At 43.6% G+C, this 15,664-nt stretch overlaps 1 protein-coding gene across 1 annotated transcript; it reads left to right on the top strand.

Moving 5' to 3' along the window:
- The first annotated feature begins 7,696 nt into the window (after positions 1-7,696).
- LOC124647429 (glycine-rich cell wall structural protein 2-like) lies at positions 7,697-8,569 on the top strand. The gene has a single exon (XM_047187378.1). The coding sequence runs from the start codon at positions 7,697-7,699 to the stop codon at positions 8,567-8,569; it is 873 nt and encodes a 290-aa protein (XP_047043334.1).
- Positions 8,570-15,664: the final 7,095 nt, after the last annotated feature.

The raw sequence follows: 15,664 nt of genomic DNA, 5'->3' as shown, positions 1-15,664 counted from the left end.
TGTGCTTTTGTTTTTGTTTGAATAAATGCTTGTGTGGGAGAGAGACACGCTCCGCTGGTTCGTATGAACACATGTGTTCTTAGCCTTTAATTTTCATGGCGAAGGTTGAAACTGCTTCGTTAAATTGTTATATGGTTGGAATTGGAAAATACTACATGTAGTAATTCTAAAATGTCTTGGATAATTTGATACTTGGCAATTGTTGTGCTCATGTTTAAGCTCTTGCATCATATACTTTGCACCCATTAATGAAGAAACACTTGGAGCTTGCTAAATTGGTTTGCATATTTGGTTTCTCTAGAGTCTAGATAATATCTAGTATTGAGTTTTGAACAACAAGGAAGACGGTGTAGAGTCTTATAATGTTTACAATATGTCTTTTATGTGAGTTTTGCTGTACCGTTCATCCTTGTGTTTGTCTCAAATAACCTTGCTAGCCTAAACCTTGTATCGAGAGGGAATACTTCTCATGCATCCAAAATCCTTGAGCCAACCACTATGCCATTTGTGTCCACCATACCTACCTACTACATGGTATTTATCCGCCATTCCAAAGTAAATTGCTTGAGTGCTACCTTTAAAATTCCATCATTCACCTTTGCAATATATAGCTCATGGGACAAATAGCTTAAAAACTATTGTGGTATTGAATATGTACTTATGCACTTTATCTCTTATTAAGTTGCTTGTTGTGCGATAACCATGCTTCAGGGGACGCCATCAACTATTCTTTGTTGAATATCATGTGAGTTGCTATGCATGTCCGTCTTGTCCGAAGTAAGAGAGATCTACCACCTTAATGGTTGGAGCATGCATATTGTTAGAGAAGAACATTGGGCCGCTAACTAAAGCCATGATTCATGGTGGAAGTTTCAGTTTTGGACATATATCCTCAATCTCATATGAGAATAATAAATGTTGCCACATGCTTATGCATTAAAGAGGAGTCCATTATCTGTTGTCCATGTTGTCCCGGTATGGATGTCTAAGTTGAGAATAATCAAAAGCGAGAAATCCAAAATGCGAGCTTTCTCCTTAGACCTTTGTACAGGCGGCATGGAGGTACCCCATTGTGACACTTGGTTAAAACATGTGCATTGCAAAGATCCGGTAGTCCAAGCTAATTAGGACAAGGTGCGGGCACTATTAGTATACTATGCATGAGGCTTGCAACTTGTAAGATATAATTTACATAACTCATATGCTTTATTACTACCGTTGACAAAATTGTTTCATGTTTTCAAAATAAAAGCTCTAGCACAAATATAGCAATCGATGCTTTCCTCTTTGAAGGACCATTCTTTTTTACTTTTATGTTGAGTCGGTTCACCTATTTCTCTCCACCTCAAGAAGCAAACACTTGTGTGAACTGTGCATTGATTCCTACATACTTGCATATTGCACTTGTTATATTACTCTATGTTGACAATTATCCATGAGATATACATGTTACAAGTTGAAAGCAACCGCTGAAACTTAATCTTCCATTGTGTTGTTTCAATGTCTTTACTTTAAATTATTGCTTTATGAGTTAACTCTTATGCAAGACTTATTGATGCTTGTCTTGAAAGTGCTATTCATGAAAAGTCATTGCTTTATGATTCAGTTGTTTACTCATGTCATTACCATTGTTTTGATCGCTGCATTCATTACATATGTTTACAATATGATCAAGTTTATGATGGCATGTCACTCCAGAAATTATCTTTGTTATCGTTTTACCTGCTCGGGACGAGCAGGAACTAAGCTTGGGGATGCTGATACGTCTCCGACGTATCGATAATTTCTTATGTTCCATGCCACATTATTGATGATATCTACATGTTTTATACACACTTTATGTCATATTTATGCGTTTTCTGGAACTAACCTATTAACAAGATGCCGAAGTGCCAGTTCCTGTTTTCTGCTGTTTTTGGTTTCGAAATCCTAGTAACGAAATATTCTCGGAATCGGACGAAATCAAGACCCGGGTTCCTATTTTTCCCGGAACCATCCAGAACACCCGAGAGCCGCCAGAGGGAAGCCCTGGGGGCCCCACACCACACCCTGGCGCGGCCAGAGGGGGGCCGCGCCGCCCTATGGTGTGGTGGCCCCAGGCCCCCTCCGAGAATGCCCTTCCGCCTATTTAAAGCCCCCGTCGCGAAAACCCTATAACGAAGGACGAAACCCACAGAAACCTTCCAGAGCCGCCGCCATCGCGAAGCCAAGATCTGGGGGACAGGAGTCTCTGTTCCGGCACCCTGCCGGAGCGGGGAAGTGCCCCGGAAGGCTTCTCCATCGACACCGCTGCCATCTCCACCGCCATCTTCATCACCGCTGCTGCTCCCATGAGGAGGGAGTAGTTCTCCATCGAGGCTCGGGGCTGTACCGGTAGCTATGTGGTTCATCTCTCTCCTATGTGCTTCAATACAATAATCTCATGAGCTGCCTTACATGATTGAGATTCATATGATGATGCTTGTAATCTAGATGCCATTGTGCTAGTCAAGTGAGTTTTACTTATGTGATCTCCGGAGACTCCTTGTCCCACGTGTGTAAAGGTGACAGTGTGTGCACCGTGTGGGTCTCTTAGGCTATATTTCACAGAATACTTACTCGCTGTTATGAATGGCATAGTGAAGTGCTTATTTATATCTCTTTATGATTGCAATATGTTTTGTATCACAATTTATCTATGTGCTACTCTAGCAATGTTATTAAAGTAGTTTTATTCCTCCTGCACGGTGTAATGGTGACGAGTGTGTGCATCCGTGTTAGTACTTGGCGTATGCTATGATTATGATCTCTTGTAGATTATGAAGTTAACTATTGCTATGATGGTATTGATGTGATCTATTCCTCCTACATAGTGTGAAGGTGACGAGTGTGCATACTATGTTAGTACTTGGTTTAGTCGAATTGATCTTTCATGCACTCTAAGGTTATTTAAATATGAACATTGAATTGTGGAGCTTGTTAACTCCGGCATTGAGGGTTCGTGTAATCCTACGCAATGTGTTCATCATCCAACAAGAGTGTAGAGTATGCATTTATCTATTCTGTTATGTGATCAAAGTTGAGAGTGTCCACTAGTGAAAGTCTAATCCCTAGGCCTTGTTCCTAAATATCGCTATCGCTGCTTGTTTACTGTTTTACTGCGTTACTACTGCTGCGTTACTACTGCTACCATATTACCACCATCAACTACACGCCATCACTACTGCTCGCATTTATTCGTACCACCTGTATTTCACTATCTCTTCGCCGAACTAGTGCACCTATTAGGTGTGTTGGGGACACAAGAGACTTCTTGCTTTGTGGTTGCAGGGTTGCTTGAGAGGGATATCTTTGACCTCTTCCTCCCTGAGTTCGATAAACCTTGGGTGATCCACTTAAGGGAAACTTGCTGCTGTTCTACAAACCTCTGCTCTTGGAGGCTCAACACTGTCTACAAGAATAGAAGCACCCGTAGACATCAGTGTTGCGAACCAACTGGTGGCAGGGCGCACTGCCGACGTCAGCAACAACTTGGAGACCTGCACACAAACAACCAAGTACTTTGTCCCCAACTTTCAGCGAGGTTGTCAAGCTCACTGGTTTTGCTGAAAACAAAGGATTACACGAACCGTGTGGAAGAAGAATTGTTTCAGAGAACAGAACAGGAAAATGTTGTAGAAGATTGCAATTAAAAGAAGAAGGACCGGGGTCCACAGTTCACTAGAGGCGCCTCCCCAATAAAATAAATATGTTGGGTAAACAAATTACAGATGGGCAATTGACAAACAGAGATTCTACGCTAATGGTTGGTGCAAATACATGCTATGAAAGTATGCGGGCATTACAACAATATACATAGACCGTAATCCAACTGCATCTATGACTAATAATCCACCTTCAGGATTGCATCCGCGACACCCTCCAGTATTAAGTTGCAAGCAACAGACTATCGCTTTAAGCAACGTGCGTAAAGTAAACGATGAAACTACCCTTGAATAGAACACCGCTGTTTTCTCCCTAGTAGCAACAACACATCTACAACCGTAGAGAACAAGGTCACTTCCCATGGTTAAATAGAGGCATGAACCCACTATCGAGCATAAATACCCCCTCTTGGAGTAGGTAGCATCTACTTGGCCAGAGCATCTACTAGAAACGGAGAGCATGCAAGATCATAATAACATAATACATAATGTCAACCAAAGCAATCTCTCTATAAATTGGATCCACATCAAACCAACATGTAGCAATTACAAATAGATGATCTTGATCATGTTAGGCAGCTCACAAGATCTATACATGAAGCACAACAAGGAGAGGACAACCATCTAGCTACTGCTATGGACCCATGGTCCCATGGAGGACTACTCACGCATCACCTCGGATGAAGACATGGCGATGTGGAGGCCTCCGGCGGTGATTTCCCTCTCCGGCAAGGTGCCGAGATGGACTGCAGAACCCTCCCGAACTAGGGTTTCGGTTGATGGCGGCGTCGAAACTTTTCATGGATGGAGGCTCTCGTCTCTGGGGTTTTCCCGATACGAGGAATAAATAGGCAGAAGGGCGGAGCAAACAAGGCGACGAGGCGCCAGTACATGGGCCAGGCGCGACCAAGGGTGTGTCCGCGCATGCCCTATGTACTGCCACGTGGCAGCTCTCCTGCGCGTGTCCTTCTGGCTCCGTCTTCGTCCCGGAAAAATAAAACTCTGGGCTTTTGTTTCGTCCAATTCCCAGAAACTTTCATGTACAACTTTTCTGAAACACAAAAACAGCAGAAAACGAGGAACTGGCACTGCGGCACTGCGTTAATAGGTTAGTCCTAGAAAATGCTAAAAAGTGTGGAAAAGTGCACATAAAACATATAAGAATTGTAACAAAACAAGCATGGAGCAGCAAAAATTATAGATACGTTTGGGACGTATCAATGACGTTGTCCTTCTCCTAGTTCATTTATTGCTTCAGCCTTTTGTCTTTAAACTTGGTATCTCTGTCGAACTATACCACAAACCTGTAATCTTGCTTGAGCTCGATAAAGGATGAGTGGTTGGCTGGGAGGATCAAGTAATAGAAACCCTAGTCATTTCCTCATGTCGTTTTACAAAGCTGTACGTGTGGCATCACATCTTAGTCTCGAGCGCTCCTCTTCTTCCCCCTCTCGAATTATCATCGCCGATCCATCGGGGTCCTGAAAAGGGCTGGCTCTGTTCTCGCGCAAGAAGCGAGAGGCACCCTGGCCGTGTGTGTGAGTTACGGCCCAGTCGCCAGGCCCAATGCTTCCAAGACCACCATATGCCAAAAAGATTTGGCCCCATTCAATAATGGATTTCCTAGCTAGACCAGTTCTCGAGCAAGAAGCGAGAGGCGACAAAGCTACGGAAAGCACCAGGTAATAGGGGTGGGCTGCGTCCGCCTGTGGTTCGATATGATCTTATTCGTAGGAAATGGAAAGGGAAATCAGAAGTACAAAAATCTGTCATTTTTCTCAAGAACCAGACCTAGATTCTAATTGCAGAAATCCCTGAAAAATCTGATGAAAAGGACAGAGGACCGCCATTCAGCACAAGTGACCGACAACACTAGAACATGTTGAATATAAATACACTGCCTAGTCTCTTTCCATCAGTTCGGACTTTTGGTTCAATTGGATAGTGCAACAATCTTTCATGGTATCAGAGCCAGCAGGTCTCAAGTTCAAGATCCTGCTCACGTAGTTTTAAAAACAAAAGAAAAAAGATTCTGCGGACCGCACCGAACCCACGCTAAGGACTAAAATAGCCTAGACCTGAGGAGAGTGTTGAATATAAATACACTGCCTAGTCTCTTTCCATCAGTTCGGGCTTTTGTTTTAATTGGCTAGTGTAGCAATCTTTCAGAACATACAAAAAATCAGTAGTATCATCTTAGAGGACTGATTTGAAGGAAAAGACACTGGAACCTCTCTGGTTGGAGACTACATTAAGATAAAAAAATGATGCTTCCTTCATTACAGAAACATGTCAGGCTTCTACTGGTTTTGCTATGCAGATAAAGGAATTTCAGAGGCAGAAGAGGTTGAAGCTTATGCAATTTTGGACGGCTTGCAGGTGGCTTCCAGGTTGATACATCGACCTATCGTCAATGGAAAGTGACTGCACCACACTGTCATCTCGACCCTCCAGAATCGACAAGCAATTAACAGATTGAAGCTCCATGTGGTCTACATTGTAGTCACTAGTCACTGTTTTGGCTACAACCCTATCCTGCTGATACTTTGTGAAAAGAGATGGCACTCTGATTGCCCATGAATTAGCTAGGCTAGCCCGGATTGATGGTTGCTAGATGAACCGCGACCCCCTGAAGGCTGAAGCTTCCTTTCTTGTGCAATCTGATCGTAACTACAATTTTAATAGTACCTTGCAATGAAATCTCTTTTTCCTAAAAATCAAATTTTAATATAATGTATTGAGAGATCTACTTAAGCAATGAACCATAAAAAGTTTAATGTTCATAGTAAACCACTAGAGATTGGATTAAGATATGGCTTAGCTAGCTATAGCTAGGTTCTGTCACCTCACGTCTTGTTTATGTCATTCTTTTTGGGGCCTCGTATGCATCCAGCTAGAGAATCGAAGACGAAGTCCGAGCTAGCGAAACGTACTGCAGTTTTCTCCGATCGATAGACGGATCTCGATGTTTGCGTGGTCATAACTATCCCAAGATGGCGTAAGCTAAATTAGCCAACTATACAGTGCGTCGTTTCTGCTTGCGTGGTCAAATTTCCGGAACTCGGCGTCGCGCTAAAACCTAGATCGCCGCAGCTAGCTGACTGCATGCAATTAATCCCAGGTCAACACTCTGCTTCGTCGTTTATGACAGATTTGATGCTGTAATAGTATAGTTATAGCTCAACTCGCCGATCGAGCAGAGATAGATCTAGAACGCGTCAAACTGCACAGAAGAAGCACAGCTCATCGATCGGCATCTCCTTGTAGAACTATACTACAAGTACTGTAAATGTAGGGAATGCACCTTAAGATTAGAGAGTATATACTTGTTCAGAGAGCACGACGTACAATGCGTACTTGCTGTATTATCAATTTATCATGTTCTTCTCTTTCCCATCCCATGTTCCTCATTGATAACAGCAGCGGCATCACTCAGTGCAATGCAATGTCAAACGATCCGAAATCTCGCGATCTAAACCGCCCAGATCGATCTATGGTATCCTGGGCTTCATGTGCATGCAGGCGCCTGTGTGCTATCGATCATTAGGTCACGGTATCGAGTAGTAGAAGGCACGCTCTATCATGTGAGGAGAACTTACAATTAATCAGCCTATGTCAGGTTACTGCCCAAAAAATGTATATCTGTGTCAGGAGATGGAATCTCTAGCTAATTAGCTAGGCTTTGAGAGAAACAAGCAGTTGACCGCTTCCAATCAATTAACTACCGACTGAATTAAGATATGGAGAGATTTTCTTACTTAACTCAAGAAATTAATGCCGTCTAGCTGCTAGATCGATGCCAGCAGTGCAACTGTGCAAGTCAATGCTACACCCGTGATTAGAGAGCTTCCCATCGAATCCCCCACTCAATCCACAGCCCAATGGCCAAGCGCGCGCGCGCGGCGTGCAAGATATCGCAGCATGCAAGACCTAGCTCCGACCACTATATATACCCACGGAACCCTCCCTGCTAAGCATCCAACTCATCTCACACTCCACCGAGCCCACTCACCATGGCCGCTAGCACTAAGCTTGCAGCTCTTGGCTTTGTGGTCCTCGTGAGCATTGGCTTCACCAATGCTTCACGTATGCTCGCTAGCTCGTCCTCCGCCTCAGGAGGAGGCGGGGGTGGCGGAGGCGGTGGTGGTGTAGCCGGTGCGACTGGATGGGGCGAAGGGTCCGGACAAGGTGGTGCCACAGGATATGGGGAGAACGGTGGGGATTGGAGTAACAAGTATAACTATGCCAAGGGAGCTGGTGGAGGAGGAGGAGGAGGTGCTGGTGGTGGCTCACAGGGTGGAGCCGGATCCGGCAACGGGTATGGCTCTGGCACCGGCACCGGTGCGAGTGGCACGGCATCAGCCCCTAGCGGCGATGGGTATGCTAGTGCTAAAGGTGATGGTGCGGGTGGTGGCCAAGGTGCCGGTGCTGATGGGTCTAGTGGAAAAGGATCTGGAGAGGGCAGCGGTAAAGGATACGGTGAGAGTGGCGTAGCAAAAGCGCCGGCTCCTGCTGCTGGTGGTGTCAGCTACTCCGATGCTGGCGGTAGTGGTGATGGTGGCGGCGGCGGCACTAATGGAAATGGAGGTGGTAACGGCAAAGGAGCTGGACAGGCCGGCAGCGACGAGACTTCAGGCAATGCTAGTGGAGAGGGTAGCGGCAACGGTGGTGGCATCGTTGAAGGTGTCGCTCAAGGTCCAAGCGTTGGAGTTGGGTCTGGTTCTGGCGTCGGAGCTGGACAGACTGGTAGCTCTGGCACTGATGGTTCAGGCTATGCCACTGGAATCGGTGGAGGTGGCGGTGGCGGCGCAGGTAGCAGCGACAACGGCGGGACAGGCGGCGGCTCAGGCACCGGATCTGGATCTGGTACCGGTGGATATCCTTAAATATCCTTTCTTGGACAAGCTAGAACCGGAGTCCAAACACTCGTTTTTAGTCTCTTCACTTCATTATTCCACATCAGTCAAGTTCACTTCATTTCTATGTTTTTAGTAGGCTCCTAATAAAGGGCTCCATGCATGATTCTACTAGTGCAAATGCGTAGTTAGTGCAGCAACCAAGTGAGAAAGTAATCATGTAATCGCTATCTACGAGTATCTTTTGTCATAATTTATTTATTATGTTTTTCGTTGTTCGGGTATGTGCTGGTTAGTATCTCTTTCTACCTTCTCTGTTGGAGTTGCAGTGATTATGAAAGGTGAGATCAGTACGTGACTGCCTAATATGGAGCCTAGCTATGGGAGGAGCTACTAGTATTTTTTTTTTTTTTTTTTTGAAATAGGAGGAGCTACTAGTAGCTAGTAATGCAGCCATCCGCTATTCACAATGACGTTTTCTTAGTACGTAGTACGCACGTTTCATGAGAAACAGGCGGAAAAAATAATCAAACAAGGAGGCGAAGTAGAGAAATACGTACGACCGAAGTCTAACACAGCCGGTCCACCCAAGTGCAAAATGACAACAAGGGTCCAAAACACACTATTTGAAAAATATTCAGTACATAATATAGCACAGCACGCAATATTTATTTTTCTTTGTCAAGCGAAATATATAAGTCGAAATTCAGATATTATTTATCAGTATAATATCTGCATTCTGGCTCTCTACGATGAAATAGCAAATGTATAAGTGATTTAATTTCGTCCTTTATGTTGGGCCTCTCATATCCAACAAAGACCATGCCACGTTTTGATGGGGAATGTGAAGAACCATGCATTTTGAATTGAAGTGGGTTAATGGCTACCAGGGTCCTGTGGCAGCCCCGAAAAGAAACGGTGGCAGCGGCGCCATTCTAAAATTTTGGGAGCTGGGCTAGGAGGAGATGAGTCACCTGGAGCGACGAATGACCCCAACGATAATTTTTGGCTATATACAGAGACAACGGGCGGATGATTGATTCGCGATTGCTTGTTGTGTTCTCCCGCGCGTGGTGAACAAGATGGGCTACACATGGGTCTTTTATATTTTTTAAGAAGTCTAAAAATCTGAATTTCAACTTATATAAATGTACTACCTAGGCGAGGGCCCCCTACATCGGGATCCTCCTCCCTAGGGCTCGGACGATGCCCCACTTTCATATAGTTCACAAGTGGACGTGTTGGGCCAATCCTAGCCAATGCCAATTAGTCTAGGCGTGGAGAGGTCGGTCCTCCAGGAACACTACTCCTAGGTCAAACCACTAACATGAGGTGCATCCACTAAGTGGGCGAGGCGGGTATTGGGTATTTAAGACGGTCAATATATCTCTGGCGCGCCAAGGTGGGACTATGAGCATCTTCACCGGTGATCCCTAAATAGGTATTAGTGGGTGCACTGCCACAACACTATTGGGGGCGCCGGCTATACCTTCCTTGATATATGAAATGGTGTCCCACCCCGGTGAAGCAAATACAATCGGCCCCATTTTTTTAGATTTTTTATCAAGTTACAATATTTTATATAGTTTTAAACCATAATTCAAACAATATTATAACGTTCCAACACATAATTAGTTTCACACACTAATCCAAACATGTAAATTAATTTATTGTAACCGCCCTGGAAAATGCCCCTATTAGATTTTATTTGTTATTTTTCTTTTGTGCACCGTCATGACATCATGCATCATATCATCCATGTTTTTATGAAATAAAATTATTTTATAAACCCTAACTATTTTGTTTTTCCCTCTCATATGGGTTCTGTATAAAATCTCTTGTTATCTTTCTTTTAACAAAACACTAACACCAAACCTATCTAACAAATAAAATTATTTTAAATGTTTTTAAAATAAAACTTTGTTTGTTTTGTTCCGTTTTCAAAAGTGGCCGTGCTAGCCGTCGGCCGACTGATCTGGAAGGGAAAATCGGTCGCACGTGCCGTCCGATGTGCTCACCGTTCGAACTAGGAAACAACACTTCCATCCTATCACGCATGGACCCATCGTTGTATTTCATACGCTCGCATGATTTTGCTGGTCACATGTGGGGAGCCCACCCTCCTGCTGTAGCGCTGCTCCCTTCATGCATGCGCTTGAAGCCGGATCGATTCTCCTACCTAGTGCCTACCCTTGCGTGCTAGCTGTTGCGGCTAGCTAGGGTGACTCCATTTCTATTGTCACTACACGATATCTTACGGGTAGAGTTACTCATGGATCTAAAAATGGAAAAAACTATTACAAGTATCTCACTAGTATGGTTCAAAAAATATGTATTATTACAACAATTTCAAGGCAATAATTATTTTTAAAAGTAATGCTACAAAAAATGGTTAAGCAGTGTTCTTTTGGTGTAGATTGATTTACAACAAAAATCATCAACATTTTTTTATAAAAATTATAGACTATTACACCAAAAAGAACATGTGTTTGTAGCAATAACAAGTGCGGGCGAGAACAATAGATAGATTTACAACAAAAATCATAAAAAAAAATCGCAAAATATCAAAGCCACTTACAACAAAAAAATCTTTCTATTTACACCAATAACAAGTAAGGGATAGAAATAAAAAAATCTTGAGATTAATTTACAACAAAAAATCACCCTCTATTTTAACAAAAATCAATGACGATTACAAAAAAAATAGTGTTTCCAACATTTTGAAAATCACGTAAACTTCATAAAAAATCTGAGAAAACACGGAACCTTGTAACAAGCGCCCAACTTACATCATATGTTGTGTAGTTTCATAACAAAAGGCTTACGAGTTGATTACAATTTAGAAACAAGTATGCAAGGTCAAAAAATCTGAGAGAAACACAAATTTGTAGCAAATGCTAACCTTACAACATCTCGCATTTGACTTCCCAACAAAATTCATGCGACTTAATTACAAATTAAAAAGATCGTATGATAGATTTAAAACACTTACGAAATGTAAACTTGTGCTCGATCTACAAAAATACCAATATCCGTGTTCAAAAATAAAATAGCTATGGACAGCCCCTCCCCGTCGGTGATCCAGTCGTTGAACGGAGTGGTATTTAAAAAAAAGATCGCATACGGGCATACAGACAACACATCCAGTACTAGCTACAAGAGGCTACATGGATGCAGTATGTGGTAGGGTCCGCCCATGTAGAAAAGTAGGAACAATGTCTGGACACACCACGCGGGACAGGGCACTGGTAGGGACGACCGATCTTTCGCGCTAGATCGGTGGGCTGACAGCAAGAATTTTCCTTTTCAAAAGAAGTTTAAAAAACTTTAAATCAAAAGAAAAACGCTATCTTTTCTATTATATTGGAGTTGGTCGTAGGTCGTACAACGCGTTGATGAAGGAAATTCGGAGCATCCTGCCCATCCAATTTTATATCAAAGCCTCCGTCCAAAACTCATCCGTCCGATCCAGTTCTCAGTTCGTGCCGATCTACTCTCATGGTAAGTCACCGTTTCTTTCCTTTGTTAAGGCCACTGATTCATCAATCACGTATCAATCACGGTTCGCCCAATTCTACTTCCACGATCTGACCCCACCGCCTCCTCTCCTTCTCCCCCAGGCTTGACCCTCTCGGTTGCTCAGCCAATCCTGGCTCCTCTTTCCCCCAAGGTCGTCAATCCTTGGATGGGCAGAGCCCCTCCTCTAGGTTGTGCAGGCTGCCGACCTCACTTGATCATTCCCATCACCCGACCCGTCCCTTTCTGCTCTTAATTCTCTATCTCTCTTTTGATGTGTAGGCGGATCAGGCGCCAGAAGGGAAAGGGGGAGGAGAAAGGAACGGACGAGATCAGGGGTAGGAGGTGGCAGGAGGGAGGGGCTGACGACCGCGATGAGCTCTGCCTTCTTCCATTGCCCCATGTTGGTCTTTCTTCAATCCTCGGGGCACGCGGGCCGCCGACGACGACCTCGGGCTGGAGCAGGCAGGGCCAAGCGGCAGCGACCTCAGGGCAGAACAAGAAGTTGGTGGCGGCGGAGAAGCATTTGTCGACCAACAAGCAAGGGCGGATGGCATCGGCAGACCATGATCCGGAAGAAAACTGCGGTGGCTGGATCAAGAAGAAGATGACAAACTTGCAGCCGAATCGAGACGCAAGGGACGCCCAGAAGATCACCAGAGAAAGAAGAGAACAGCGGTCACAATCTCATTACCCTTTCGTCAAGCACATGCCATTTGCCGCTGCTTCTACCACCAAAAGTCCACCACAATAGCTGCATCTTGGCGTATTCTTGCTTTGTCTGAAGTGGACGATTGGAGATGTTACATTTAGTTGGAAGTGGCATGTTGCAGATATGCTTGATGGTACCGCAGTGATTCATTCTTTTTCTTTCTTTCCTACTGTTTTCCGTTCTGTCGCATTTTATTATCTATGAATGCTCTGTCTTCTTCTGATTTTGTTTTGTGTTCTCGCAGGAGCAGAACATGCTGATTTGAACGGTATTCTTGATACTTTTGTGACGTTATTTTCCCTACAGACAGGTGATTCAACAATCTGTTAGTTCCTTTTATCCTCCTAGAGGGGAGTCCTACTCCGGTGCTCCCCCCTAACACAAGTTAAAAGGTTATATTCTTTTTTTTTGTTTTCCAACCTTAGGCCCGCTGACCCATATCCAGCCCATGTTTGTCCGTCTGTATACATACGGTATTTCCGTTCCTGATTTGGTGGGAAAATTGGTGGGATGACGTACGCGGAGACGTCTATGACCCTTTTTTATATGTCCTGCCTATTCGCATAAAATAATCGTACAAGATAACACGGGCCATACGGGCCTCTAGAGGGTCGTACGTACATATCAGATTTTTAAATTTTACGATCATATCCCCGCTTACGAAGGAGTATTAGAAAATCTCAACCATTATTGTTTATGACACAGCCTGAAATTTGCTAAGGGGGGAGCACCGGAGTAGAAGTGCCTAGAGGGTTGTCTAATCTCTCAGCGTTTTTTTTCTTTCTGAAGTTGGTGCCATTTTATCTCCATCTAATTATGCACATAGGGAGCAGGCATGTGAACCACGCTTCAAATAAAATTGGCATCATGTGAGCTGATGCACATGTACTGCATAGGTATCCCGACATGCCTTTTCCATGAAGGAAATTAGGTATCAATGCAACGCCACCAAGCTTATTCTTGAATAAATTTCTTAGTATCGGCAACAAAAGATAATTGCTCCAATATCAAATTTGCTCCGTCTCGACAGTGATTAGAACTAGGCAGCTGAATGTACCTATGATCCTTGTTAATTCTGACGAGAGCTCACGATGCATGCTTGTTGGGTCCTATCCTCTCATAATTTCTTCAGCCAGATCCGATTTCCTACCCCACGCAATCTCCTACCATCTGAACCAGCTATGCTCGATCCGCTTCTCCCATGGCAGGCGGGTGCCCCCATCCCATCACACACCTTGCCTTTCTCAGCTACCTTCTCCCCCGTCACCACTCCTTCAGCTTCTTGCCACCGCTTCTACCATGCTACAAGTTAAACATGACACATCTGAGATCCGACAGCCACCGGTGCTCGTGCATGCGAAGGGCGTCATCAAGCTGCTGATGCCGAGCGAGATGGTGGATGGTACCGGTGTCGAGGCACCGGTTCACGCCGCTTAAGATGGTATGGGAGGAGATCTACACCCTACGAACTGATGAAATTTGACATCCGCTTGAACATCAAGGTAACCACCCTCTCATTACATGTCAATCACATTCCTTGTTGTTATGGGATACCCTAGCTGTATCTGGTGGTACTGGCTGTCGAAAAGAAAAAAATTCAGTTGATGTAAATGGAGTTTGTGTAATTGCTAAGAGTGTGAAGATGTATTTTGTACCAGGTCCAATCAGTTGGATATAAACATTTAAAAGTAGATGTCAAGCTGCGTAGGATGCTGAAGGTCAAGAGTAGCTGATGGTACTTTTTTATAGGGCTCGGGATACCCGATCAGTTGACATCCAAGTACGCAGGGCACAATTGTTTCGTTCGTCACAGAGTAGATAATAAGAATGGCTACAGTTTTTAATGCACCTTGTGGTATTGCAAGGGGATTGAAAGATTTTGTTTCACAGCATGGCAGCACCTCTTTTCTATCCACGTGAGGTGGCTATACTCTATCAAGTTTTGGGTTCTTCGTGTTGCAACTTATTTTACATTCTCGACTTTTTTGTCAAAAATAAATGTTGAAATTACAGAGCAGTATAGTTCAAGGGAAGATCAGATACATGTTGTGGGATGAGGCAATGGCAAATATTTGTTGTTTTCATGTTGTTTAGTCACAGTTAAGCCCTTAGTTGTTTCATCCATGCAACTAATTTTCTCTACTGCATCTACAATTTCACAAAAAATAAATGTATGATGTATGATTAACAGGTTGCATCCGGAGACCTGGGTTTATTGAAAGGTGGAAATGAGTAATCTGCTGAGTTACTTAGGTGTCGCTGAAGCTGCAAACATAAAGGAGTACAGTCTTCATTAAGCGAATATTTATAGGATGTTCATCATATACGAAGAATATTTATTTTGGACTAAACAACTAAATTATATTTCCTCTCTTTAAAAAGTGAAAGATCTAATGTACAGATTACTGTTTTTTTGGGACTGGTATAAGGATATTACTGCTGATCGGAAAGCTTGCATGTAGGAACAGAAAAATGATGGTATTCCTTGTGGAAGTATTGATACCGGCTCCCATGGAAAATCACAATCCAAAGAACCTGGTAAGCCTTTACTTACGGTTAACTGAATGCTTCACTCGCATCTGTGGTTAACTGATAAATAGGTCATGTATTTTACTTGTCAATTTGCAGTATCGTGGTTCTTCCTTTATTTCCCGCTATTCAATTTTATTCTTGTATAACTCATGTTCTAACTGACCTATACTTGAAAAAATAGATAAATTCATTGCTGGTTGGTGAAGTTCCGGTGCAATTCGGGAGAAAAAAAGCAAGTTCCATGAAGTGTTTTTGCCTTGGTACATGCTCATATATTAAGGATGAATCAACTTTTGGCTTGTGAGAAGGCTATCCACTGACCATGAAATGTATCACCCGAATTCTATCAGGCTGCAACTTGTAAA

Source organism: Lolium rigidum, chromosome 4 (assembly GCF_022539505.1).
Source record: "Lolium rigidum isolate FL_2022 chromosome 4, APGP_CSIRO_Lrig_0.1, whole genome shotgun sequence".
NCBI classification, from domain to species: domain Eukaryota; kingdom Viridiplantae; phylum Streptophyta; class Magnoliopsida; order Poales; family Poaceae; genus Lolium; species Lolium rigidum.
Note: the sequence above shows the minus strand (reverse complement) of the source record. Positions and strands in the feature narration are given on the sequence as shown.